Source organism: Chenopodium album, chromosome 9 (genome assembly GCF_948465745.1).
Source record: "Chenopodium album chromosome 9, dcCheAlbu1.1, whole genome shotgun sequence".
NCBI lineage: Eukaryota > Viridiplantae > Streptophyta > Magnoliopsida > Caryophyllales > Amaranthaceae > Chenopodium > Chenopodium album.
In genome coordinates, this window is record NC_137842.1 from 63530435 (window position 1) to 63541637 (window position 11203).

Below are 11203 nucleotides of genomic sequence, written 5' to 3' on the forward strand. Positions count from 1 at the left end.
TTAATCAGTACCTATAAATTTTAAAATTTGAATTTCTCTACTTTGTTGGTATGAGGGTAAGAGGGTTGTATGCACAAGTTAGGATCCTCGCTCTCTAGTTTTTATGGTCGGATAGTCTAAATTGTATCCTCGGTCCAAATTAACTAATTAAGTGGTGCCGGATGACTAGCTTATTGTGATTGTAAATTATTATATTCATAGAAAAAAAAAATCTTTCAATTCATTCGGAAAGTGCTTTTGATGGGTTACTATATCCCTACCTTATAAAAAGTGGAAAGTTGTTCTTATGAATAGTGCACGGACCTTTTTACCCTTCAAAATGTTTATTTACCTTCTTACCCCTTTATAATCCCTACCCATTAATGAGTTTTGCACTTTAATTTCTTATCTCCTTAATTTTTATTCACCATCCTTGAGTAGAAGAAAACCCAGAGAAGATGAAGCACAATCCAAAAGTGTGCCAATCAATGGAAGCTATATTTAATTTATTGCACAACATCTTACGTCATCAATATGTCATAGAAAGCGTAAAATAGTACTGTACTTGAAAATAATTATTCCCATAAACAATAATTGTAACTCTTTTCAAATTCCGTGCATTAGTTTCCTATTATCAATTCAATTCTAATTAAAACCAAGCTCAAGAATTGCTAGAGTTTGTAACTTGCAAGAGTTTTTTTTTTTTTTTTTTTTTTTTTTTTTTTTTTTTTTTTTTGAGGAAACTGATAGTTCTTTTATAATTCCAACAAATTATTTACTTGGCTTTCCTATTTCTCCTTAATCTTAATGTCTCTTTCACCTTTAAAAAAAAAAGTTAGTATTGTTCAATGCACTATTTCACACGGTGACTAGCAAGAATTTGAAGTAATAACTACCACCTTGGCAACCAAGCTAATGTACTTTTAGATTGCATCAACAACATCCCTAACTATACTTCGGGTTCTAAAGTGGGCTATCAAAGTCATTTCCTTTTCCTAGGCTCTACTAAAACAACTTAGCAACAACATGAATAAGTACACAGTGTTTCTTCATACAAGAACACTGCCACATACAACACATTATGCTCAATGTTTGGTTGTAATTGTTGCTTTTGAACCTTTTGTTTGTAACATTTTCAAGGTTATGGTTTAACAATATTATGCGTTAGGTTAGAATGTTAGATGCTTTAGTTGTTCCAATAAACCTTAAAACTATGGCCTAAATTTGTAAGGCTTTATTTAAAAATAAAAAAAATTAAAAAAAATTAAAAAAAAACACTTATTTTAAACATAGTAATCGTCCACAACTAAAGTAATCGTTGTTCCACCCAAACACTACCAAGTTTTAGCTACACTTGTGATAATTATGTACACATGTGATAAGTGGATATTGCCATTCCTAAACACAAGCTGAAAAAAGCTAACTCGAAATGGCTAGCCATTTCGCGCGCGTTGGCTGCCCTAGTTCTTATAAAATACAATATCTCAATCCTGAATCCAGGTATAAATATATCAAAAGATACTTGTTATTGTCATTTATGACACTAGTAATTATGGGCATGGACTTTCTCCTAGCTTATATATGTGTAATAATCTCAAATTGAATATAATTATTTAATTCTTGTAAAACCCCATACATGGTATATTGTCTTCTTTATTAGTTATTGATATATGGTTAATTACAAAATCTTTTATTATGATGCTATATACATACAAAATATTTAGTTTCATCACTTTAACATGATGTGATTGTCGTATAACTAATTTAGGGTCTGTTCTCATACGTTTATTTTCATTTCAGCTCAACTCAGCTCAGTTCAGTTCAACTCCTAATTTCCTTTTCTTATAAAATATTCAGTTCAGGCTATGAGAACAGACCCTAGTCCTATTCTTACATTAGCTACACACTTACACATACAATCGCCAAAATTGTACCAAATCAATAAACATATGGCATTTTGGACCACAAATAGTTAATGTTAAAAGATTGTCAATATGTAATTAGAAAATTAATGACAATGGTCAAACTTAAAGAAGACAGATATGCTTAGAAGAGCAGAAGATAAGGATAATAACCTAGCCATAATGCATGTGATTGAGTTTTAATGGCGTTGTCCATTAATTAAATTTTCACCGGAGAAAACCCTGGTTTTACGCCTCTATTATGCAGGATTCCATGAGTTATTTACCTTGAAATTCCCCCTTCTTCTTCTAGTCATTCCACTTAAGAAGTAACACAATTTAAGCAACGTTTTTTATAAAGAAATTGAGCTCAAATTAGACTTATCTTCTGTCTAAACATTTAATTCAACATTGTATATAATATCTTTGTTTGCTATCTAAGCTATGATATACTCCGTATATGATGTATATATACAACTGAGGAGGTTGGTTTCCTACATAGGCTATATCCAATTATATTCACTACCGACCTCATAATGTTATGACATCTAGAGTATATCACCACAGTTTTTACAACCGCAAAAGTTATTTTATGGTTACACCACGTCAACAAAGTAATCTTTTCTACAGGATGTAATATGTGGAGAATTTGAAAAGGTAAATATTTAAACTAAATAGAATATGTAATTTACTCATTGAATTTACATTTAGGCATGTTCATATTTACTTAATTTCAGTTCAGTTCAGCTCCAATCAGTTCAGTTCAGTTCAGCTTCAATCAGTTCAGTTCAGTTCAGCTTCTAATTTGCCTTTCTCATTAAATATTCATTTCAGCTCAATTCAGTTCAGTTTAGTTCAGTTAAGCTCTAATCAGTTCAGTTCAGTTCAGCTCCAATCAGTTCAGTTCAGTTCAGTTCAGTTCAGTTCAACTCAGTTCAGTAAATGTGAACAAGCCCTTAGTTCATGGTGCAATAGAAGATATACAACAATTGCACTGTTTTTGTATAGTCTCCCTTGTTTACAAAAAAAATTATTTGAAAAGTATAACACATCTTGAATTGTTCATGTACATTAAAAATGACTTAATATATCATACAAACTTAAGCTATTTCACACTGATACAAAGAGCATACAAATTAAAGTGTTGTATTTTAAAACTAAAACATTCTTATTTAAAGGAAAATAACATTATATATGAAATCATTTAGCAAAAGTCGAGAACTCTATATTGATTGTTTGATCTTAATTAGGACTACATATATCATAACCGTTAAAAGTCTCTCCAAAACTCCCGACTATAATCACTTCAAATTTCATCAATAATAGAAATAAATAAACTTGAACTCCCAAACATAAAACTGTACAATATATTCATAAAGATAAATGTTTACTAGAGCTGTTTTAGACCATGAACTGAGCATGTTCTAAAAATGGTGAGGTGTTTTTGCCTAACTTTCAACTAACACCAGTAACTGTCATCATCAATTCTGATTAACTAAACAGTTAACTAGTACTACTAACACTTAATTAATAATTAGCCATTTTTTTAATGAAAAACTACCACTTAATTATTACTAGTCTCAGTTGATTATTGTCAGTCCAAACCAATGGCATTTATGTAATATTCCAATAATATTAAGTCCTTTTTTATAACTCAAAACACATATAAACTCCATGCCACCCCCTCTTAATTTTTCACACTCTCAAATCAACTTTCTCTCTCTTCCTTCACGTCATCTCTTTCTCTCTCTAACATACAATGTCGAAGCTCAATGGGCTTGTAGTGGTGCTACTTTTAGCCTCTAGCTTTTGTGTTACATTTGGAGGTATGTTTATTTATTTATTTATATTCCTAAGTTTTTATTTCATTTCAATTCATCAATGCTAAATTGATAGGGATGATATAATAGTCTATCATAGTTAATAATTAGTTAGTTGATGATCTTAGCCCTTGTATTATGTTACAAAACAACATTATTATTATAACGTATTCTTTTCAATGTACAAGTATTAATTTGTGTGACACTATACGGAGTCTAGAACTTGGTATGTCGCATTTAATTGTATTTTTAAGTTAAAATTTAATTCATTAGTTTAGTTCTGATAGGTAAGTATAAGAGATAAAATCTTGAATCATGTAGCTAGTCGATTTCATCTTTAAGATTAAAATGTCAATTGTTGTTATTGTAGCCGTTGTTAGTTTATATATATATTCTAACAAATCAATCATTGTGGCAAAAACGTTTGTCCATATTATCTAGAAGACTAGAAGCTTGGACTCTAGGTAACTACTTACTACTACAATGAAATAACATTAGTTTAGAAATTTAGGCCGAGAAATATGCAACTACTACATGTTCATCATAGGAAGTTCCCGATGAAGTTAAGATTAATTATCATTTTTATTTGCAAAAAAGATTAGTCATCATTTTCTCTCTACGTTCGAGAAAGATTAGGTTGGTAAATGTGGTTGAAATACTACACCCTATTTAAAAATATTTTTTAGTTAGTTACACAACTAAATGGGGAGTATTATTATTCTAATTACTAAGTAGATCTCGATTATCAAGCTTTAAGAGTGGATAGATCTAAATAGAGTTTAATATTACTGTTCAGTAATATAGTAGATAGTAACACTGTACTACACGTTTTCTTGCATATATACTCTTAAGTGAATTTTAATTAGCCTTATGCGAGCAAGATATATTTTATTATCTTGGGATAGTTTTATACACATCGCTTTACAATAAATTAGTGTGAAAGAGACGTTTTATTGATATTTAATATGTGCTCTAATGAGTGATTGAGGGTTGGTTGAGAGCAGGAAACCAAGCACATGGAGGATAAATGCCATATATAGTACGGAGTAATTTTATTTTTAGGAGGGAAATCTAAACAACCATTCAGCTGAAAATTTTATTTGGTTTATAAGTAGTATGAAGCATAGACTAATTTTAACATCATATAGTAGTTTTCGAATGTTAAAACTATTTTCATTTTCTCGTTATATAGATACACAAATCATATACTTCGTATTACACAAGCCATTACACGAGTAGTCAAAAATTAAAAAAATAATATAATAATATAATAAAGCATTAGAGTGGATATGATTCGATCTCAAGTTTCGAGTAGCACCGCAACCAAGCACCCTAAGCTAACAACCAAATTATTTAGGATCCAACCCAACAAATGTGACTGATTAGCTTACAGTTGGAGCATGGTACCTTCTTATTAGTTAGGATGTTTTTTTTTTTTTTTTTTTTTGACAGATAGGATGTTTTATATATGCAAGCCATGTTATTATTATGTGGGATGTCAGACAATTTAGATTTGAGTAGACGAATAATCTCTTTAATCACATGCTCACTTACGTTTAAGACTACTTTTGCTACGATTTTTAGATTTACTACTAATATACGTTGTCCAATGACTGTAATACACTTTAATTGAATCAAAAAATATAGATAGATACTAAATTATGGGTCATAAACTCATAATTAACTGGGTCATGGTTGTCAGTGGTCCGTTAACTTATAACTTATGTGATTCAATTTCATTTCATTAAGTAGATGATATTTACGTACGCTTAATAAATGCCTATTGAATTGGATTTCAACTATCCTTGATGTGTCGAGATTTAGATAACCCGTCTAAATATCTACATCATTTGGTCTTTATGACTTTTTTTTTTAAGTGTAACAGCTAGTCCATCGTTCATATACTTTATGAATTTTTAGTGTAAAACTAATAAACGTTACTTATATTATTTTGATCAGCGTTGCTCCCAAATGGCGACTTTGAGACAAGGCCGAACCCAACTCAAATTAGCGGAACCAAAATAGAGGGCAAGTATGCAATCCCAAAATGGGAGGTAACAGGGTTTGTTGAGTACATAACATCAGGAACCAAGCAACAAGACATGGTCTTAATCGTACCTGAGGGCAAACACGCCGTAAGGCTAGGGTCCAATGCTTCTATTAAGCAAAAGGTGGCTACTCAAGCAGGCAAATTTTATGCCCTTACCTTCAGCTTTGGAAGGACTTGCTCACAAGAGGAAGTACTCAATGTTACGATCACCCCTAGCTCTAAGGGACATTCCGGGATCTTGCCCCTACAAACCGTATACTCTAGTGTTGGGTTTGACTCCTATGCTTGGGGGTTCCGTGCTGAGGCCAATGCCGTCGAGGTCACCCTCCACAACCCTGGCCAGCCTGGTGAAGACCCTGCTTGTGGACCTCTTCTTGATATCATTGCTCTTACTATTTTGGATTCAGTCAAGCCTACCGGAGGTACTATTTTTATCAACTGATTTTTACCGAACTAAAATTATTTTTTTTATAACTGCCGCAATTCCACTACTGTTTAATGATGTAAAAGTTGGCTAGCTAAAAATACATGTGATTTGATGTCATGTGAGAAGATTTGATTGTTATTGTGTAAGCACATGCTTAGACAAAAAAAGTGACCAAGCATCCTAAATTTTCCATGTGGAAGGGAAACTTCCACATTTTTGCTTTACTAATATTATGATTAAATGACTTATAATTATTGATCTATTGTAGGAAACTTGGTGAAGAATGGAGACTTTGGACAAGGGCCATATGTGTTCCATAGCTCATCATGGGGTGTCCTAATCCCTCCTAACATCGAGGACAGTCACTCTCCGCTACCAGCCTGGAGGATCGAGTCCTCTAAGGCCGTCAAGTACATTGATTCCCTTCATTTCTTCGTGCCAGAAGGCCAAAGAGCCGTTGAGCTCGTTGGAGGAAAAGAAAGTGCCATTGCTCAAACCATTAGGACCCAACCGGGCAGGTCATACGCCCTTACTTTCATGGTTGGTGATGGCAAAAATGGGTGTGTTGGTCCTTTGGCTATTGAGGCATTCGCTGAAAGGGCAACCACTAGGGTCACATATAACTCTAAGGGTACTGGTGGATTTACAAGAGGTAAACTTGTGTTTAAGGCCAACAAGGATAAAACGGTCATTAGGTTCTTGAGCACATTCTACACTATGACCATTGATGGGTCTATGTGTGGTCCTGTTCTCGACGATGTTAAGGTTCTTCATGCTCATTCATACCGTAACACTCCCAATCATGTGTAATAGAATGCTTAAATAATTGGTTTATAACTTATTACGCGATACTAGTACTTAGTAGTACTTTTTATATGCCTATCATCAACCCCATCTAGGAGGTTTTTCAAGGTTTCTAGATGTTAATTTGGTTTAAGAGTTCATGAAGTGTATGTTTCAGGATCAATGTATCTATTTTTACAATTTTTTTAAAATTTATTGTTATAATAAAATTATTCATTTGTTCTTAATAAGGCCCAAATACCAACTCAGAATATAGTTTTTCTTTTTTTAACATATATTTTGTGTCATTTTATTCTAACAGTATGAATTATGAGCATCAAGCAGGGTATAGAACAGGGGAGATCAATTGACAACATCCAGGACTAGCTTTCGAGACTTGTACACAGACCATTTTAGTCGTCTATAGTAAGCAGCTTGAAGTAGAGCAAGCGAAAGCACAAAAATCCACTTAAATCCCATCTGAAACAACCAATTATGCAACCATTTTAGAAACCATTTCATCAGCATCATTCATCATTGTACATTTGTACTTAGCTTCAAAGAAGAAGAAAAATGTAGCCCTGACTTACTAGTTTTCGCTCTTCCATCTCTGGCTCAGCAGCCCATGTCAAATACGTTACAACATCTTTCGCCATCTGTGACAATATTCGACAACAAATAAGTTTCCAGTGCCTAAATATTCAACCAGACTAGTACAGGTATACAAATGTTTTATCTAGGGGATGCCCCAGTTTCTCACATGACATTTTTGTAAATAAACCAACAACTTTATTCAACTTTATTCAATTGTAGAGCCCATTATAATGTAATAGTTGTTGATTTATTCACAAAAATGCCCTCATGAGAAACAAATTTCGTTTCTCAAAACAGGGGATTTCCGTTTTACCTGAGATTCGGTTGCAGGTGTTCCGTCTTCATACTCTACAGAACCATCACTCAGCATCTTAGGCATGGCTATTGCTCCTCCTGGGAAGTAAGGATTGTAGTGCAGCCCCTCGCGAACCTATGATAAAAATTTTATAAGCCCAAATACATAGACTCAATTGTACTTATATGACAGAACAGCATGAAAAACAGTTCAGACTGTTGAATGTTACCGAAACACCAGCAGGAGGATCGCGGTAGCCAGTTAGAAGTGAGAAAACATAGTTTTGGCCATTATGCCGAGCCTGAAAGTAATGCACAAACGATAAGTAAGCCTTGTATTGAAATTCAGATTATTTCAGTGGAAAATTTCCTTGTAATATAAAAATCTGATAATTTTACAGTGGAAGTTCATATATACTGTCTGATCAAGCTAGTTTTTCCTAATAAAATTAAGTTATTCGCCTTTATTTGAACTTATTATTAATGAACTCAGATTATTATATTGAAGTATGAACCTTGGTAATGAGACTAAGATCAGGAGGATAAGCCCCTCCATTAGCATACCGAGCAGCCTGCTCGTTAGCATAAGGTTGAGGACAGCGATCACTTAATCTACCAGGACGAGTAAACATTTCTCCCTCGTCGTTAGGCCCATCAACAACCTCAACCTCAGCTGCCATTTCCTTGACCTCGTCCTCTGTGTAGGCCACACCTACTAAATCGCGGTAGGAAAGAAGTGACATTGAATGACAGGATGCACATACTTGCTGATACACCTGATGTCCTCGACGAATCCTGTTCAGTAAAACAACAATAGCCCCAAATTACAACTTTTAATATGAATATGTTGGTGTGACATGATGATTAATTAGTAGTCTAGTAATTGTACTTACGAGGCATGATCATAGGAGCTAAGGATGCCTTGGTGAGGCCATGGATAGCTTGCAGAATGCAGGCCTTCTTCAGCTTCGTCGGCTGAGGCCACAGTAGCAAAACTGACTAGTCCAGTAACTCCTGCACCAACTAGCGCGAATACTTTGGAAAATTGTTTTGATATAGGAGTTGCAGTATCCAGAGTCTGAGAAAATGAAGTTCAATTTGAGCGATGAGTAATGCTGAATGACAGATATAAGTTCTTAACAAAATAAGTTCTTAATGTCTATTTGGTAGATAAGTACTAGTTCTAAACTTGTACTTTGTATGTATGTGTTTTCATAATTTAATGGATTCTTGGTTAATTTTCTTACTAGCTTGATTTTGCCATACATAATTTGATCTATGGTACCAGTGATTTATCTTCATTCGTCCACTAAACAGGAAGGTCACATTTGACTTTAATAACCGAACATACCTATTTAATTAAATGTCTAGGTATTTTCGCCTAAAATTATCTATAAGAGATGTGATGCAATTACATTACTCCATGTCTTTAACATATGTTTTCGTTATAAGTTTTTAATCTCTAATATTTAGTGCTGTCAAATTTCAAACCGAAACCGTTTAACTGCCCGAAACCGACTGACCCAAATGAGAACCGGAACCGATTAAAAACCGATTTTGTAAAACCGAAAACCGACCCGGACCGTATTTAAGTAAACCCGAAACCGAACCGATCCGAATAATGTCAAACCGTATAAGAACCGAACCCGTTAACAAACCGAACCAGTTCTAAACCGAACTGTAATAAAACCGAACCGAAAAAGAACCGAACCGTTTCTAACCCAAAACTGTTTCCAACCCGAAATCGTTTGAACCGAGGTAAAAACCGTTTACACCGAACCGTTAACAAACTGCAACCCGTTTGCACCGAACCGTTTATAAACCGAACCACTTACTAACCGAAACGTCTATAAATCAAACTGTAATTTCGACGTCACAATAACTCATCAAATCATGATTATGACACATCAATTAGTTGATTGAATAAGAAGCGGCTAATAATGTGATAGTAAAACAATAATAATTCATTAATACACTAAACTTTTATAATCTACGTTACTTCGTAATAAACTAGTAAGATCAGTATGACTAAACTTGAAATAACATGATATGTATTTTTGAAATCGATGAGAATTTGTATATAATATAATGTTAATGCCTAAATATGAAGTGATGAAGTCTCAGCTTGATATAAAACTTGTTAACCAGCAAAAGGTTAGCAAGTACTATGAAACTTCAAACCAAAATCGTTTAACTGCTCGAATCCAAATGACCCGATTAAAAACCGACTTTTTGAAATAAAAAACCGTTCCGAACCATAATTTAGTAAATGTGAAATGGAACTGATCCGAATAACGTTAAATCGTATAAAAGGCAAACCCGTTAACGAACCGAACCAAAATAAAACTGAACCGAAAAAGAACCGAACCGTTTCTAACTCGAAACCGTTTCCAACCCGAAACTGTTTGAACCGGTATAAAAACCGTTTACACCGAACCGTTAACAAACTGCAACCCGGCTGCACCGAACCGTTTACAACCCGAACCGAATTAAAACCGCTCAAGAATAAACCGAAACCGAATCGAACCGATAACTATTTAAACCGAACCGAAACCGACCCGCGAGATGCTTAAACCGATTTCAAACCGACCCGATTTAATACCGAACCGATTTCAAACCGAACCGAACTCGAACTGTCAAACCGTTTTGACAGTGCTACTAATATTGTATCAAAATTGTGAAAATTTTTAAATGATGGGATTAGACAACCATCCCTTCAAAAAAAATAAAAAAATTAGACAACCAAAAGTCAAACCGCGTATGTAATATGAGACAAAGGGGGTATTCTTTGACTCTTTGTGATAGACAAACTACACAACAAGTTTGCGATTACCTTGGAATTGATAGCGATAACACCATCATCTGCTCTAAGAAGCTGCAGGGGTTTGCCTAATACTTTCGAACTAGCTAGGCGAGAAATTATTCGATTCATTGTGATCTGATTTACTAGTTGAACTGAAACGAAACTCAAAATTAACCTAGGATATATTGAAGAAAATGTTTTGTAAAGAAAGGATTTTTTTTTTTTTTTTTTTGAAAGAGATAATATCTCTAATGCCGTAGCAAAAAGAGAGAAGAAATAGACCTGTAATATTAGATTGCCATTGAATAAAGTGGCCACCTTCAATGTTACGAAGCACTTCCCTGTGCATGGGAGTTAAAAGTGCTCTCTAGAAGAGTTTAGAAAGTTGAATTACTACTATTACTTTTCAAAATATTAATAATATTTAAGTTTTGTTGAAACCACTTTTTCTTTTCCTTTTGTTTTTTCATTCCTATGTGCAAATGAACCAAAACGCAATACAAATTACCAATAGGTGGGCGATTTAAGCTTATGACTTATCATACATAGACC

At 33.8% G+C, this 11203-nt stretch overlaps 2 protein-coding genes across 2 annotated transcripts; one reads left to right on the forward strand and one right to left on the reverse strand.

Moving 5' to 3' along the window:
• Nucleotides 1-3577: 3577 nt before the first annotated feature.
• On the forward strand, nucleotides 3578-7211 carry LOC145560110 (BIIDXI-like protein At5g11420). Its single transcript, XM_081621373.1, has 3 exons — nucleotides 3578-3706; nucleotides 5660-6172; nucleotides 6446-7211. The coding sequence occupies exons 1-3, from the start codon at nucleotides 3640-3642 to the stop codon at nucleotides 6985-6987; spliced, it is 1122 nt and encodes a 373-aa protein (XP_081477499.1). The 5' UTR covers nucleotides 3578-3639; the 3' UTR covers nucleotides 6988-7211.
• Nucleotides 7212-7323: 112 nt separating this feature from the next.
• LOC145557915 (cytochrome c1-2, heme protein, mitochondrial-like) lies at nucleotides 7324-10780 on the reverse strand. The gene is made up of 7 exons (XM_081619092.1): nucleotides 10682-10780; nucleotides 8742-8926; nucleotides 8364-8643; nucleotides 8079-8150; nucleotides 7868-7984; nucleotides 7551-7616; nucleotides 7324-7440 (listed from the first exon to the last, which is right to left on the reverse strand). Exons 1-7 carry the CDS (start codon nucleotides 10778-10780, stop codon nucleotides 7324-7326), a joined length of 936 nt encoding a protein of 311 aa, XP_081475218.1.
• Between the last annotated feature and the right edge of the window lie 423 nt (nucleotides 10781-11203).